Source organism: Bison bison, unplaced genomic scaffold (genome assembly GCF_000754665.1).
Source record: "Bison bison bison isolate TAMUID 2011002044 unplaced genomic scaffold, Bison_UMD1.0 scf7180017864060, whole genome shotgun sequence".
Lineage (NCBI taxonomy): Eukaryota > Metazoa > Chordata > Mammalia > Artiodactyla > Bovidae > Bison > Bison bison.
Window position 1 is genome coordinate 800,546 of NW_011494632.1, and position 18,475 is coordinate 819,020.

The 18,475-nt window shown below is 36.1% G+C and overlaps 1 protein-coding gene across 2 annotated transcripts in view; it reads left to right on the plus strand.

The window, feature by feature from the left end:
- Nucleotides 1–17,446, plus strand: part of GLRB (glycine receptor, beta) — a 90,556-nt gene extending 73,110 nt beyond the window's left edge. For both annotated transcript variants that reach the window (XM_010836069.1, XM_010836070.1), the window contains exons 9-10: nt 7,131–7,423; nt 14,996–17,446. In XM_010836069.1, coding sequence (XP_010834371.1) covers nt 7,131–7,423; nt 14,996–15,292 — 590 coding nt within the window. In that variant the 3' untranslated portion in view covers nt 15,293–17,446. The remainder of the gene's footprint in view (nt 1–7,130; nt 7,424–14,995) is intronic.
- The last annotated feature ends 1,029 nt before the right edge of the window (nt 17,447–18,475 follow it).

Below are 18,475 nucleotides of genomic sequence, written 5' to 3' on the forward strand. Positions count from 1 at the left end.
CCATCACCTCCACTAGCTTTGTTTGTAGTGATGCTTTCTAAGGCCCACTTGACTTCACATTCCAGGATATCTGGCTCTAGATGAGTGATAACACCATCGTGATTATCTGGGTCATGAAGATATTTTTTGTACAGTTTTTCTGTGTATTCTTGCCATCTCTTCTTAATATCTTCTGCTTCTGTTAGGGCCATACCATTTCTGTCCTTTATCGAGCCCATCTTTGCATGAAATGTTCCCTTGGTATCTCTAATTTTCTTGAAGAGATCTCTAGTCTTTCCCATTCTGTTGTTTTCCTCTATTTCTTTGCACTGATCGCTGAGGAAGGCTTTCTTATCTCTCCTTGCTATTCTTTGGAACTCTGCATTCAGATGCTTATATCTTTCCTTTTCTCCTAACTTTTCGCTTCTCTTCTTTTCACAGCTATTTGTAAGGCTTTATTAATGTAATATACTGTTTTGTTTGTTTTATATACTCCTCTGTCACATACTCCCCAAATACTTAATTTTTGTGTCTTCTTGTGGTGCCTCTAGTACAATGTTGAATAGAATTGTGAGGGATGTTTATTCCTAACCCTGGGTAGCAATAGTTGAAGCATTTACTGTTGCTTATAATACCAGCTCTCTATTCCAACTTGCAAAGAGTCAGACACGACTGAGTGACTGAACTGAACTTATCATGACTGTTGAATTTTGCCAGATGCTTTCTCTGTGTATGTTTAAATGTTTATGTTGTTTCCCTTTATTTGGTGAATTTTACCAATTGATTTCTAGATGATAGATGAGTTGGAAAAATTATTAGGACAAACATGTTCATAATATTGATTTTCCTTTTAATGTCTAGCTGTAGCAATATGTTCAATCCTATATATTCCTGATACTGTTAACTGGTCAATTTTTGTTTTTTTTTTTTACTGCTCTAGCTAAAGGCTTATCCATTTTCTTGGTATTTTCAAAACATAAGCTTTGATTTCATTCATTTTTCCTATTTATTTTTCTTTTTCATTGATTTTAGCTCTTTATTCTTTCTTTTCACTTAGTTTAGATTTTTAATTTTTTTATTTTTTAAATTAATTTGTTAGGAGTAATAATTTTTATTGGAACATAGTTGATTCATAATGTTGTGTTAGTGTCTGCTGTACAGCAAAGTGAATCAGCCATACAGAAACATATACCTACTCTTTAGATTCTAATAGATTTTATTTTATCTTTTTCTTGGTGCTTGAAATAGAAACTCTGTTCATTTTAGGTCTTTTTTTTTTAATTTGAGCATTTAAAGTTACAAAGTTCCTTGTAAGGCCTCCTTTAGCTGAAGTGCACAAATGTTGATATATTTTTACCTTCTTTCATTAACATTTTTTTTTCTTATTTACATTATGATTTCTTATTGAGCCCATGGATTTTTTAGATGTGTGTAGTTTGGTTTCCAGATAGTTAGGATTTTCATAAGTACTTGAATACGATTTGTTTTTAATCTTATCAGGGAACAAAGTTTATGATTTCAATACTTCTATGTTTATTGAGCCTTTTTTAATGGCCCAGCCCAGCATATGTTTCCTGGCATTATCCCATGTACACTTGCAGCGCATCTTTGTCATTGTTGGTGTAGTATTCATAAGTATGAATGGAGTCAAGTCAGTTGATAGTACTTTTAAAATCTTTCCTGTCTTTTGTCTAAGTCATAGTTATTGATGAGGGTATGGTTAAAATCTCCAACTCTAATTATGGAATTATGCTTCAGGTATTTTGAAGCTCTGATATTAGACTCACACATATTTCTAATTTTACCCAAAAAGAAAAATGAAATCATGTTACTGACTTAAATTAAATTTCAGAATATTCTGTCAATATGGCTATTTTGACCCAGTGTATATTTCCTTTCTCTCTTTTTTCCCTACATTGTTTCAAAAGATTACAAAATCAATTTTCCAATCTTTTCCTAGGATGGCTCATATTATTTTTTTAAAATTTACGAGAAAAACATGTATCATTTACCCTAGATTCATTTTGCTTTTTTAAAAAAAGGATTGGTTTGCATTCTAGTTTTATTTTTCTTCCTGTCTTTTTTTGATTTACATTCTTCACTGTTAACAAAAATCAAAGCTTCCTCTGTGCATTTTAGGTAGGCTTTGTCTTCAGCTATTTCTTTAACTATAAAAGTGATTGTGGCAGGAATGTCTTATACTTCTTACTCTAAGTAAGCTGTAACATTTTTTTTTCCTGGTACATAAAATGCTTTTGTTGCTGCTAAAAAAGGATTTTTTAAAACAAATAATTTTCAATCATAAATGTAAAAAGATGAGTAACTCAGGTCACAATTCAGATCTCTAGTAGGCCACGTATTGTAGAAGGAAATGGCAACCCACTCCAGTGTTCTTGCCTGGAGAATCCCAGGGATGGGGGAGCCTGGTCGGCAGCCGTCTGTGGGGTCGCACAGAGTCAGACACGACTGAAGCGACTTAGCAGCAGCAGCAGCAGGCCACCTTTCTTTCTTTCTTTCTTTCTTCTTATAGTACCTTTCTTTCTTCTTATAGTCTTTTATTATCATCTGGAGCATGGTTCAAGATCTATTTGATTGTAAGAATCTCCTTCAAAAATTTCAAAACTATTTTTGGATTTGCACATGGTAGCAACTGTACTTTTGCTTTTAACTGTCCTTTGGTTAGAATGATGTGAAATGATAACATGCTGATATAATAATTTAGCAGTATTTCTAAATGAATTTTCATGTTATTAATAACAACTACATAGATAGGAATTTAGAGAGTATTTTAATTCATCTCAGTGTGGGATAAAAAAGATTTTAGGTTTAGATAGTAGCTGCTACGCACAGTTTCTCCAAACTCACTCTTTTGGTTCTGTTTCTTGTGAATAGAACCCCCTTTCTTTTCCTTTCCATTCTTCACACTTTTTCCCTTTTTTTCTTCTTTTCCTTTTTTAGTCTTCTAGTTTTGGTATTCCTCTTTATTTTTTTTATTTGTTTTTTTTTAATATAAATTTATTTATTTTAATTGGAGGTTAATTACTTTACAATATTGTATTGGTTTTGCCATACATCAACATGAATCCGCCACAGGTATTCCTCTTTAATTCAGTGCATTCCTAGCATGAAGTGAAGTGAAGTGAAGTTGCTCAGTCGTGTCCGACTCTTTGCGACCCCATGGACAGTAGCCTACCAGATTCCTCCATCTGTAGCCTACCAGGCTTCTCCATCTGTGGGATTTTCGAGGCAAGAGTACTGGAGTGGGTTGCCATTTCCTTCTCCAGGGGATCTTCCTGACCCAGGGACTGAACCCAAGTCCCCTGCATTGCAGGCAGACACTTTACCGTCTGAGCCACCAGGGAAGTTCCTCGCATATGTGCTATTTAAGAATCATTCTACAGATGTTTCCTCTGAGATTGGCTAAATGAAAACTCTCTGGACATCCCACAGTCAATCAGAGTTCACTATACATAGTGGTACTGTAAGGATTTTATCACTATAAAGTATTTTCTTTATACTGATGAGCTAAACAACTTTCTCTTCCCTCTGAATTCTTTATAAATGTTTTTGTCCAGGTCAGTTCTTTATGTAATTTATTATTGCTTTAATTTATATTATTTGTCAGCCATAACATTTAATATATGTAGACCTCCACATCTATCAGAATTGATAAAAATTTTATGGCATATTCCCTGATTTGAAATCTAGACTTGATTTGTTTTTGCACTAGGGAGAGAAAATTAACAAATGACAAATAAGGACTATATATTTTAAACGTTTTTAGAAATATTAAACCAAGAAGTCCTGACATTTATTAGAGAGGTGCTCCATTAAATAAGGATATTTTATTAAGAATACAATATTGAAATTATAAAAATCCACATTTGTATGAATGATGGGCTTCACATTTCTTTTTATTGGTTCATAATATAGTAAAATTCAGACAAAATTTCACTATGGGTTAGTTAGAAGTGAAGTAATCCCATCTGACAGCTGTCTTAAGAAAATACTGAATTGTCTAGAGAAATATTATTTTCTCAAATTTCTTATTTTAGGATGAAAGAGCATATGGACGTTTCCTATTTTAATGGTTTCCTGTGGACAAGGTTCACAGTCATGTCCCTCAGTTCATCTCCATTTCCATTCCTGCTTCTTCAAAACGATACAAATCTTAGTGGAATTGGCCACTATGGGTTTTATTAACTTAACACCTGGGACTTTAAATACCTCCCAAATGTCCATTAATATCCTATCCCTCCTAATTCCTCTCTGCTTCTTTGATCCCCTTTTCTGACGCCTGAGCATCCCTGCCTCAGAGTCCCTCCCCTTTTCACCATGACGCCCCTAAATGATACTGACTGACCAGTTTGTCCTTTAACAAGTTCCCAGTTTTTGTTTCTAGACCCTGATTTGACCTAACTAGGTATTTTCCTTTCAAAGTCACATCTTTTCTATAGCCTCCTATTCCTATTATGTATTTCATGTTTCCCCAGTCGTTCTGTCCAGAAGTTTGTCTCAGTCTACCTTCTTTCTTAATCGGTAACCAAGTTTTAAAAAGTGCTCCTCCAGAATCCCTCTTTCTACATCAATCCTATCATTCATTTTGTTATTCTTTGTTTCTGAATCTCCTATTTTCTCTTTCTTAGTCTATTTCTATATCCCTACTGGAGGGACATTACTGAAACCTTCTTTTGATAATATCATTTCTCTACCAAATACAATTAGAGGTTCACCTTAGGACTTTCAAGACCTTCTATAATCTGGCACTATTGTCCATTTCGTTCATAAGGTTGCTAACATGTCAAGACAAAGGCTCAGGTATGCTACTAAATTTGCTACAATGTGATACATTCTGTTATTGATGAGAATGGAATGCCATGAAAACAGAGAACGGTCAGTATAGTCTATCTCAAGGCCCCTTTTTGCTTAAGTTGACATAACATTTGATTAAAAATTAAGAAAAAATGTTTTGGAAAAATGACTTACCAATTGAGTGCCCATAACTATAATTAACTGAGATTATGGCAGTGATTAAGAAGATCTTGGATTTTTATGCTACTTTTCACTTCCAGGTTAGAAAACATTAAAACCTATGTTAACTTTTAAAATATAGTGCTATTACATAATTAGTTTTCATCAGGATGAAGGATAGTTACTATAATAGTAAATGAGATGTTTAGCAAGCCTAAATATATATGTAATATTATTATATACATGTATATATGTAATATTGTTACATGCTGCTGCTGCTGCTAAGTCGCTTCAGTCCTGTCCGACTCTGTGCGGGTGACCCCACAGACGGCAGCCACCAGGCTCCCCCGTCCCTGGGATTCTCCAGGCAAGAACACTGGAGTGGGTTGCCATTTCCTTCTCCAATGCATAAAAGTATAAAGTGAAAGTGAAGTCGTTCAGTCGTGTCTGACTTTCCAGACCCCATGGACTGCAGCCCACCATGCTCCTCCGTCCATGGGAGTTTCCAGGCAAGAGTACTGGAGTGGGGTGCCATTGCCTTCTCCAAATATTGTCATATACATGTGTATATATATATATATACTTAATATTGTTTCTATTTGCAGAAGTTATATTTTACAAAAAGTATCTCTTTCTGGGAGAGTCTCTTAGCTCTTCAGTATTTACAAACAAAAATAAAAAATCTCTACACCTTTCAGAAGCCTCTGAAATGATGCAACTGATGGAATATATATTTTTCAATGTTTTAGCTGATTATTGATACTAGTATAGTACTTACTGTATTCCCAGTGCAAGAGCAAAGACAGCCAAGTACATCTTTCATCATTAGGGTAATATATTCGCTAGCTCTCAGAAGTGGTCACATCTAGGAAGAAAAAGGTGCACATAGCCCCATAATTGAAATTCACTCTCAAGAGCCGGGGCAAACCTGCTCCTGCTTGACTTAAGAGTGAGGCTTCCTTGACCTCACCTGGGGCTCCAGCCCAGTATGTGGTGGTGATGGTCCCAACGAGTCAGGCTTCCCAGCCCCTCTTCTGAAAATACCGAGGAAGACCCAGGGAAAGTTTAGGAGTGTGGCAGGAGGGGAGAGAAAGAGGGAGATGAATTATTGCTATTCTCCTTTGGAATTTTACACATATTTGACTTAAATTGATACATAACTAGTTAGTGTCCCATAAAGGTTAATAAAACATATAACAAGATTTCATTCTTTCCTTAAAAAACTAGAATCATTTATTTTCCCTGAAATAATCCAGGATGTTCTTTGCTTTGTCTTTTCTATTAGATTTTTAAAAATTTTGAACCTTATCAGAAAATTGCTTTATATGTTCTATTCTTTTTCTGACTTAGTAGTTCAGGGAGCAAAACTCAGCTCTATAAATGTTTAGAGTAAAGCTAAGAAGTGAAATAACTTCTCTAATCAGAGAGCTCTGTGGCTTCCTTAGAGATACTATGGAATAGTTTTAGATATCTTTAATATTTAGATAAGATCCAAATGGTGGTTTTTATACCGTGGTTTACATTTATATTTATTTTTAAAAGATGTTAGGTGTTTACATGCATCCTCACGCACATTAAATAATTCCTTCATAAAAATTATATACATAGTATTTCTTCTACTCTTTATGCTTTAAAGGAACTTGAGTGATAATGGGTTACTAGAGAGGTGGTGGTGGTTTAGTCTCTAAGTCATGTCTGACTCTTGTGACTTGAATGGATTGTAGCCCACCAGGCTTCTCCATCCATGGGATTTCCCAGGCAAGAATACCAGAGTGGGTTGCCATTTCCTTCTCCAGTTACTGGAGACAGATTTCATCAAAGAACAGTGATTGTAGAACATTTCATGGGAGTAAGAAGCATCTTACTCCAGCCCTAGAAGGAAATGGCAACCCACTCCAGTATTCTCGCCTGGAGAATCCTGTGGACAGAAGAGCCTGATGGGCTGCTGTCCATGGAGTCGCACAGAGTCAGACACAACTGAAGTGACTTAGCATACATGCATGCATTGGAGAAGGAAATGGCAACCCACTCCAGTTTTCTTGCCTGGCGAATCCCAGGGACAGAGGTGCCTGGTGGGCTGCCATCTATGGGGTCGCACAGAGTCAGACACAACTGAAGCGACTTAGCAGCAGCAGCAGCAGCAACAAGAAGCATCTTGAATTCTGGTCTCTGTCCTGCAGGAATCTTCTCGGTACTGAGTTTGGCCTCTGAGTGTACAACCCTGGCTGCAGAACTTCCCAAGGTGTCTTATGTGAAGGCGCTGGACGTGTGGCTCATCGCATGTCTCCTCTTTGGCTTTGCGTCCCTGGTGGAGTACGCAGTCGTCCAGGTGATGCTCAATAACCCCAAGCGAGTTGAAGCAGAAAAAGCCAGAATTGCCAAGGCTGAGCAAGCAGTTGGGAAGGGGGGAAACGTGGCTAAAAAGAACACTGTGAATGGCGCAAGCACACCTGTTCACATCAGCACCTTGCAGGTAAGGATGACGTCTGACGTCGGCCAGTGAAATGCGTTCTGTGGGTGTAAAGGTTTGGTAGAATTGATTCACACTCATTTCTTGCTCACAGATGAGAAAGAATTAAGCTCAATCTACTTTTTGGAAAAGAATAGAACACTTAGCAAATCAACCATCAAATTGCTAGATGACTTCCGTGGAATTCAAGGATGCTTAAATTCCTTCAGTCTGATGTTCACTATCAAATGTGGAGGTCTTGCCCAAACTCCAGACCTTCCTACTGTTTCTCATGTGACAATCCTTCACGAATGGCCAGGGGACATAGGGAGCCCATGTTCTTGATTCAATCTCCCACCTCTTTCGCATCAAGTTGGAGGGCTTCACAAAGCACATGTCAGGCAGGCTACTTCTTTATTGGGTGCCTGGCCCAAAGGGAAACTATGCCCATGGTTTGGTATATGTCCAGTGCAGGGTGAGTAGCTGGAGAAGAACTGGAAAACCATAACCTTGCCTTGTTGCTTGGTGATCGGGCTAAGAATAGTGAACAGTGCCTCCAGATTCAGGTAATGATAAGTCCTTTAGCCACAGGCAATGTCATGGGTTAAGGACACCTGTCCACTTATCCCATTATGCCTACTTGATATCCTCAAGTTGAGAAGACCCTTATCTAGGGGACCAGTTCCATGGAACTTAGCATGGGAAGTTCTGCAAGAGACTAACAGGTCCAGACCATTCTGCCTCTGGGAAACCTTGCCCTCCTGCCTACCCTGGCCCCAGACCATGTCCATTTGCTCACCACCACCACCACCACTGAACCCTAGAGTGTTAACACATTTTTAGATACAGAGGCCACTAAACTGTTCTAAGGTGGTTCTGCCTGAAGCTCTTTTTTGTTTGTTTTTCTGTTAAGTCATCAACTCATTTTCTAAGCCTTCAGTCAAGTCTGCTTGCAAATTCTTCATTGCTACCTTGTAGGGAGGTTCCTCAGGCCCTAGAGCTCTTTATACCCTATTCCTCTTCATGAAGAATAAGTATAAAATATCCATTAATGTGGAGTTATCATAGCCTTAACGAAATCGTGTCTTTAACATATCTCTTTCCATCCTTTTCTATGCATCATGTCTATATCATTCTATGTGAAGTGAGTTTCTTGTGGGCAACATATGGTTGGCTGATGGCCTGGGAGACTTCATCTCAGAGAACGCCGAGAGAACTGCTCCAAAGAGGAAGAGGGGAGCCAGGTTGCACAAGAGTCTTTACAACAAAGACTAGGTAGTTGGAACAAAAGGTTATTGTTACTCTTTTAACAGATTGAAAACCAGACTTCTCAAGTTAATGAATTTAGCTCTTTTCTCTGTAAGGGAAGATGCGAGAGTCTGGGCTTAGTGAAGTCATTTCTCTGATGTGCACCTTGGCTGTCTGGGCCAGGACCCTGTGTTTTCTCATCCTGAGTCTCCTTCAGATGCAACATTGGGGGCGGCTTCAGGACTGACTGCCAAATGAGGGGCATCCTGTTTCCGTCCTGGGTTCCCTCAGGGCTCACTGGAGAGGAGGGTGGTGGCTGTTATGTGATTGGTTCATGACTGCAATATTCTTTGTTTACTGACATGCCAGCAGAATCTTAGGTCTTAATTCCATGAACCAGTGTCTTGGTGGAAACAGATTCTTTACACTCAGATTTTCAGAGTAATAGAGAACATGCCAGCATGATCTGTGAACATAGATATAAAAGATAAGTAGGATCCAGGATATTAGACTGAATTATCCTAAATTTGGCTTTCAAGCTTTAAAATAACTACCCAATGAATAAAACAACATATTTAAATAATTTAAATAAACACACATTTAAATAAATCAACATATTTGAAAACTCTTATCTTTTTATTCTCTATGTTTTTAGCAACTAGTAATAGCATACATGCCTGGATTCTGAAACTACTAGAACATTTTGATACTAAAGTCATAGAATAATGCTTTAGAGTTGAAAAGTTGACCAGAGGTTTTCATCTCCAGGGTTTTTCTGGTAGCTCAGCTGGTAAAGAATCCACATGCTGTGCAGGAGACCCCAGTTTGACCCCAGTCAGGAAGATCCGCTGGAGAAGGGATAGGCTACCCGCTCCAGTATTCTTGGGCTTTCTTGATGACTCAGCTGGTAAAGAGTTCACCTGCAATGCGAGAGATCCCTGGGTTTGATCCCTGGGTTGAGAAGATCTCCTGGAGAAAGAAAAGGCTACCCACTCCAGTATTCTGGCCTGGACGTTGCAAAGAGTCAGACACGACTGAGTGACTTTCACTTTTCATCTCCAGAAATCAATTTAAGTACTCTTATTTCTTACAAAATGAAATTTCCAAGATGCACAGGAACCTGTGTGCAATTTGTATCCTGAGACAAGCTTCAAAATGAAAATGAGTCCAAAAATAACTCAACTTTAATAGGCACATCCAACTTACAGCAAATGTGTAAGACTGACAAATTCAGAAGACTGTTATACATTGACACATGAAAGAAAATATGAAAAAGGAAATTTCAAAACCATTGCCCTTTTAATTTATTGAATTTGCTGATGTAAAATATAATTATGACTTTAGTTTCAGAATACTTTGTTCTAGTATATTTTGCTTTTCAAAATACAAATTTTTGCTCAATAACGTCAATCAGGGAATGTATCACTTATTTTCAGACAGAATAACAATGGTGATTAATGAAAACACAGTGAAATTTGAATTGTAGAAGTATTTTGATACTGATTTTTAAAATCACTTGCCATCAGGCATATATAGTTGTTTGGGTTTCTCCCTTCCCCAAATCTGGTACTTCCTCCACAAATCCTAATATTTTGTTTATTGATATGTTTCATTCATATATTTCTACTTTTATTCAATCAAAACAGTTGAGGACCTATTGCTGTTCACATGAACCTATTTCCAACCCCTAGTATCCTTCATAGTCTTCCTTCATGGGTCAGTCAGTAAAGAATCTACCGGCAATGCATGGAAACTGAGGTTTGATTGCTGGGTCGGGAAGATCCTCTGGAGAAGGAAATGGCAACCCACTCCAGTATTCTCGCCTGGAGAATCCCATGGACAGAGGAGCTTGGCAGGCTACAGTCCATGGGTTCGCAAGAGTCAGACATGACTTAGTGACTAAACCAGTACTAGTATCCACCAGATGAGTCAGAGCTGCATTTCATGTAGCATGAATATGATTTCTATTTCTTAATGAAAATTATATATATTTTACAATAAGAATTGATTTAAATACAGTAAAATATATAGGAATTATTCCCTTCTGAGCATCTTTATCATCTGTAGAGGATACCTTTATCACCATGAAATCACACCTAAGTCTTCTGGCCAAGAAATATTGTCATTGATAAAAAGAGAAAAAGAATTTATTTTTTGTTCCAGCCAACGTCTCCCTAAAATTAAAAAAAAAACAACATTGTTTACTGTGATTCGCTTTTGCATGTGTGAAGATTGCAGCTGGGAAGGACCACAAAGACAATCTTAGCGGCTACAGTTGGAAGCCTTTGGAAGTTCTTATGTGCATCATTTTTCATCCTCGACAGTCTCATTATTGTAGCATTAATACCTTATTTTTGCTACCAGTAATTTTCAGAAATGACAAGTTTATAGGATGAAAGTAAATGAGTCACATGTTCCTAAGAGGAGCAATGGGGGAATTATAAATTAGAGAATCATAGTACCAAGATCACCTTTAAGAATGTGTTAAGTAGGGTTACTGTCTTACTTTAAGTAGTTCATTTAGTCCCTATGCATATAATATTATGATGCTTAAAATAGTATTTATTTTGTAAATATTTATTAAATAGTATTTACTAAATAATATTTATTTGTATTTATTAAATAGTATTTTTTTGATCTTAATTTTATTTTATTTTTAAACTTTACATAATTGTATTAGTTTTGCCAAATATCAAAATGAATCTGCCAAGGGTATACATGTGTTCCCCATCCTGAAAAGTACAAAATAGTATTTATTTTATCTTTGTACTCGTGTAAAGATTTGATTTGATATTGACGTACAGAGTGATAACTGAAGAAAGTTTTGTTTGTATAAAGTGTTTGATGAGACCAGTTAACTAGGTAAAGAATTATGAGTGGTAGTCAACCTAATTTTATCCCTTATTCAATTCTGTCACATCATTGAAAATTACTTCCATTGTAGACGTTCTCTCCACCAACACACACACACATACTCATACCCCTCATTTCAAATATCAAAATCTCCAAATACAGTTATAGAAGAGGGTTTAATAAATTAAATGATTAAACATTTAGTATAACCAAACTGAAGCTTTTGGGGGTGGTTTTCATGTTATCACTTTAACATTGAAGTTATTCTTCTTTTAGGTATTTACTATATTTAAACAATCTTTCAGAATAAATATAACATGCATTGTCTACATTTTTAATAAACTGTATAGATATTAATACAATTTTATAATGACTAACATTGCTGGCAGAATCTATTAATGAGAATAAATTTATGTTAAAAAACTAGAAACTTTGAGGTGTTTAAATGTATTACTTAGATTACAGTATCATATAAATTTGGCTACTTGTCTGGTTACTTACAGGTAATGAAACCATTCGTGATGTCATGAATTATTCAGAGTAAATGCATTTCTGTAGTAAATATGTACAGCCTTCTTTGTGAAAAAGTAAAAAAAAGAAACTGATAAGAATCATGCTTCCTGAGTTACTGTCAGAAGCTTAAGTCCTCCTTTGTTTTGATATGTGGATTCCGAAGCATGATTAGTGCTTTTGGAGTGGAGGACTCTGAAGGGAGGAAGAGTCTTAAGTACCCACAGCAGGCTGCTCTGAGAGTGAGAATAATGCAAAGGTTTGTTACGTAGAGGCTCTTCCCATTTCTGTTCCAGTGCAGGTTGTGATTCAGTCTTTATACAGTTCGCTTACACATCCTTCAAACAACACTGCAAACTGGAGCTTCAAGTTGTGTCTTCTGTTTGTGACACTTACTGGGAAGGTGTGTGAGTGGAAACGTGTGTGTGGTGTGTGTGTGATGATGATGGGCTGCTTGCTGAAAGAGACCTTTTAAGATTTCAAGTTGGGGAATTTAAATAGAAGACATGGAAGTAAATTTTAAATATATGTATTCATGCATATATATGAATGATTCCCCAAAGTTGCATTTAAATTACTTCGATTCTAGTTGCTAGTTTTGTTCTGTTTCATTATATTGATGAGTCCTTATTTTCTCCAGACATTTTCCTAGATGCTGTGTAAAATTGATTTGGATCAGACTCTGGATCAGTGGTGACTCCATCAAGACATAATTCCGCTTTAAGCCCCACTGGGCTCTCACACTGGGGTGACTGGAAATACACATTAAAAAAATGGGGATCAGGAATCCCCTTTTCTCAGGTTTGCTTCCTTTAGCTCAAAGTCCAGTCAAACCAGGATGGAGATAAACAGACATTTTCTAAATATTTTAATATATTGATGATTTCCATTTTTTTAAACATATAAGACGTTCAAGAAGGATGAACTTCCAGAGCCTCAATCCCATTCCTACTTATTAACAGTTTCTTGTATGCTCTCTGTTTATTATTTGTTTATTTGGTTGCACTGGGTCTTAGTTGAGACACGTGGCATCTTCTGCTGTGGTACGCGGGCTTCTCTAGTTGAGTCTCGTGTGCTCTGTAGTTGTGGATGTACAGGCTTAGCTCTGTGCAGTATGTGAGATCTTAGCTCCCCAACCAGCAGTCGAACCCATGTTCCCTGCATTGGAAGATTCATAACCACTGGACCACCAGGGAAGTCTACTTCTTGAATGCTTTTGTACTATTATATTACCTAAACTATTTGTTTACCTAAACTTCTTTTTCAAAAGTTCTTACCCGACAGGAGTGTAAAAATATCTATGTAGTATAATGATATAATGGTAAAGCCAACATTTGTAAACCAGCTTCAAAAAGCATTACTAGTGCTTGTTCAAGATTGAAAAATATAGAAATAACTTAAATGCATCAAGCCAGGATGATGTGTAAACACATTTTCACTTGTTTTTTCACTCAGTGTATGTTGGTTGTCTTTGCTATCCACCTCTAAAAAGTGCCACTTGACTTTGCCCAGAAAACATGCCTCGGTGTCTGTTCAGATAAAGGACAGTGTCCTGGTACCTGGAAGACTGCTGGAGAATCATTTGTTTTATGTCTTACATTGAGCATCATTTTTACCCAGGCATAATCTAGTAAATAGAATTCAAAAAATTACTCAATGTATTATAATAATAAGGCAAAAACTAGTGTAACTCTAGTATACTGAGAGTTATGGTAACAAGTACTCTTGCCTGGAAAATCCCATAGACGGAGGAGCCGGGTGGGCTGCAGTCCATGGGGTCGCTAAGAGTCGGACACGACTGAGCGACTTCACTTTCATTTTTCACTTTCATGCATTGGAGAAGGAAATGGCAACCCACTCCAGTGTTCTTGCCTGGAGAATCCCAGGGACGGGGCAGCCTGGTGGGCTGCCGTCTCTGGGGTCACACAGAGTCAGACACGACTGAAGTGACAGCAGCAGCAGCAGCAGTAAATATTTTAGTGAAGACTCCAAAGGTATATCACAAAGGTTGGAAGTAAGAACAGTGGAAGATTAAGCAGTGGAGGCACTCCTTAAATCACTGGTCAGCACTATACATCTGTCTTTTCCAGGAACTTTTCTGATGGCCAGAGAGAGTTCATTGTGAAATAATGATTTTATATATTATAGGAAATCAAGTCAAATTTAGAAATTCAGAGATGATCAACTGAATATTTTCTGTAGGATATGATCTGGTTGAAATATACACAATTTCTTTGGATTCTCTAGCTATTTTATCTTTAGTCAACAAGTGATGAATGCCTTTCATTCATCAGTCTTTGATTTATGATCATTGTGACCATTTTTAGATATTTGTGAGTGTGGTTTATAAATACAGTCTGTCTCACTGAAGAGATACATGCTTCAGTCATTTAAAAACCACTCAATTTGGAAATAGAATCCCTAGGAAAGTCAAAGGTTAGAAGCACCAGAAGATGTTTGTATTCTGTATAGTCTACTAATATGATATGTGTCATAGTTCAATGCTGGATTTTTATTATTAATCAGTCTTTCAGCTGAGAAATCTCACAAGCCTGGGAGCACCTAAGATAAATGATGATAGGTACCGTGATCCCTTAACATAAAACAACCTCCTGAAAGTTTATGCCCACGACTTAAGCCTTGTTACATTGATAGGCAACATTTTAGAACCATAAATGTTCAGGTAATTATGTGGTTTAATCAGTGGACTATTATTTCTGTTAGTGGATTAAATGAGACACTAGCCAACTGAATAAAGCATCAATTTTTTTTTTTTAGTTCTTATGGCCGATCTTTAATCAGGTTGCTTATTTTTTTGATATTGAATTGTATGACCTGTTACATGTGTTGGATATTAACTTCTTTTTTTTTCTTTTTTTATTATTTTATTTTATTTTTTAACTTTACAATATTGTATTGGTTTTGCCAGATTCTTTATAAGTAGAAAAATTCTCAATACCCTCTGTCTTTAATTGTTATTCTCAGGTTGGGGAGACTAGATGCAAAAAGGTTTGTACGTCCAAGTCTGATCTGAGATCTAACGACTTTAGCATTGTGGGAAGCTTACCGAGAGATTTTGAATTGTCCAATTATGACTGCTATGGAAAACCCATTGAGGTCAACAACGGACTTGGGAAGTCTCAGGCCAAGAACAACAAGAAGCCACCTCCTGCCAAACCCGTTATTCCGACAGCAGCAAAGAGAATCGACCTTTACGCGAGAGCCTTGTTTCCTTTCTGCTTCTTATTCTTCAATGTTATCTACTGGTCTATATATTTATGATAAACCCTTTCCTTTCATATGAAGTAAAATCCCGTTGCATTGTGACCAACCTCATTCATAAATGCCAATCTGTGAACAATCTTTGCATTTTCATAGCAGTATGTTGCATTTTGGATGCCATGGGATTGTAACACAAATATGGCACCTTCATGTGGAATGGCAGCATGATTGTGTTACGTCTGTGCTCTAATCATGATGTACTTAGGTAAAGCAAACATAATTGCTTTAGGAATAAACGAAGGATAAGCATACTACATAAAATAAAATCCAAACATTTCTCTCCAGTTAGTGTAAATTGCAAACACTTCTGATAATTCTGATAATAAAATGGTATGCACGCTGAACCCTGTTAAGATCAGCATTCCAATGTATGTAGCATTTCAAATCTTCCTTGTAACTTTCAAAGAAAGCCATCTTATTCTTGTATAATTTTAGATGGTATTATTACAGATAAAGCAAAATTATATTACATATGGTATAACTTTATAAGTAGAAATATATCAGCTATAATTATGTGGGGGCTGTGGAGAAATAAAGTTCAAAAAGATTCCTAATTTGTAAAGTCAGCTAATTTTAAAGTGTGCCCGTGTTGGCAATGCCAGACAATAAAATCCAGTAAGCATTTTTGGAATAAAGGGAAATCTAGATTTACCTACATTCATGCTGAATTCTGGTTTCTGATAAGAAAGTAGATATATTGATTAAATATTTCTGATAAAAGAAATTCTATTTAGTCCACTTTAAAACCTAAATATATTTTCATGGATTTTATTTTGTTGATACAGAGTATACAGAATCATTGTGCCTTAAAAAGAGTCATAAATATTTTAAATTGGAATATAGTAATGAATATTGTGATTTCATACCATTTTTAAGAAACCAAGAAGAAAATACCTTATTACTAGAAGTAACTTGAGTTAGGAAGAAAAATCCATAATCATTAAATTAAAATCATTAAAAGATTGTAGCTTCTTAATTTTATTAAAATGCTAGCATATTTTAAAATAAAATTAATTTTTTTCATTTTCTTTTTTCTTATTTGAATAATGTTTGACTTGTTACAAAACATTTAACAATTAAGTAAATGATTACTTCATTAGGCCTCACCTCTAGTTGCATTTTCTTTCTTGCTGAAAGTCTGGACTACTTAAATTTACTTGCTTTGATCTTGTTCTAACTTGAAAATAAGTACTTTCTGGTCTATAAGACTTGAATTTCCTAGTAATATCAGAGCCAAAGTACCTTTTATTTCTCCATAGCTGATACTAGGACTATCAGTAATCCACGTAACATAAACATGAGGCCAAATAAATATATTTATGTGGAGAATTTAGTAGCAGCTGAGATCTTGGATGGTTAATTCAATAATAAAGTGTGTTTACATACAATTTATGCAAACTGCAACCTATATTTCAAGGCTATTTTATTGAAGACTTTAATTTGTAAAAGAGTCACTGATTACTAAATCTTTACAAAATGAGATGTATCTAATCCTCTGTGGTCTTTCAGCACCCTCTAGTTGCAGAAGCTTAGCCATCTGAATCATTTTAAAATTGCCACAAGTCACCCTATTGGTAGACTTAACATCCTGCTAGGACCCAGGGCAGTAGTATCGTAATGGTACTGTGATAGGAAAAAGGTGTCTTGAAAAAGACTTAGACCATTTACATTTGTATTAATAATAATTATACTTCCTTATAGTCTCTTTTCTTTATCCTTGCAAATTTCATTCATATTAGGGAGTTTGATTTCTATACAGTTTTAAGTGGGATATGTACCCAATGGAAAATAGTCTCATTTTGTAAGAATTTATTTCTTGAAAATAATGTGAATGAATTTCTTTCTGTAATATAATATTGCAGCCTACTAAGATCCATTTTACTACCCAAATATATATAAATAGCTATCCCAGGATTAAGTGTGTATATATAACTACAAATGGAACATTACACAATGATCATAATGCAGTACAATCAGTGTCCACTAACAGTTGCTTTCTATTGTTATGTTGAAAATTTAGCCAATTAACCCCAGGGTAGTTCTGATCTGTGTACTTTAAATATTATGTCTTTCTAGGAAACTTGCAGTATTTACCTGGATATCAGTGTTGCAAATTTGATCTTTCCAAAATAAAAATGATCTTCTCCTTACAAATCAGTGGCTTCTCTTATTTCCTGTTTCTGATTAAAAAAAAAAAAAACAAACTCACTATTTCACTCCTCTGAGGTCCATCCACCTTCCTTTCTCACATGGTACCCGATGTCAAGTACCAAGCCCTAAACTTCTCTCTCTTACGCCGACCACCTGGTCTCCATTTCTGCAAACACCACCCAACTTGTTTCCCTTTTATGTTCATCAGACTGTTACAGCAGTCTGAAGGCTCCCTCCTTCTTAACTCTGTTATTGAATTTACTTTGTGATGTTTATTTTTTAATTGCATAAGTAATGCATAAATATCTTGTTGCATTAGAAAAACAGATGTATTTAAAGTAAGCACTTAATGCTGGTGTTATCACCTTCTTTCTACAAACTCTCCTCTCTTCCCAGAGGTCACCACTGTCTTTTGAGCATCTAGACCTTACTCTAGGCATCTACAACCTCTATCTACTTTTTAAATATAAAGGACAATTTAACATCAATGGAATTGTACCATATGTACAGTTTTTCAGTTTATTATTTTTCACCTATTGGGGATATTTCTATTTGGGGCCATATCAGATGTCCATACATCTATATTTGGCCTCCTATTATTCTTTAGTGTGAATATACCTGAAATGAGCTACTTTTTAAACACAAATTTTTACTGTTTTTGCTTTCTTTTTAAAAAAACATTATCTTTTTCAAAAAAAAATATTTATTTGACTGCACCAGATCTTAGTGGCACACGGCATCTTTAGTTGCAGCAACTGGAATCTAGTTCCCCAACCAGGGATCAGTCATTTACCCGGGACCCCTGCTTTGGGAATGTAGACTTTTAGCCAGTGGACCATCAGGGAAGTTCTGTTTATCCCTTCTAATGCAAAATAGCATTGCACTAAATGTTTATGCTCACATATGCATGTATTTCCACAAGGTAGATATCAGAAGAGGAGTTACCGAGTTGAAAAATGTCTATGTTTTAAATTCTGATGTGTATGCTCAGCCGTGACCAACTCGTGGCCCCATGGACGGTATGTAGCCTGT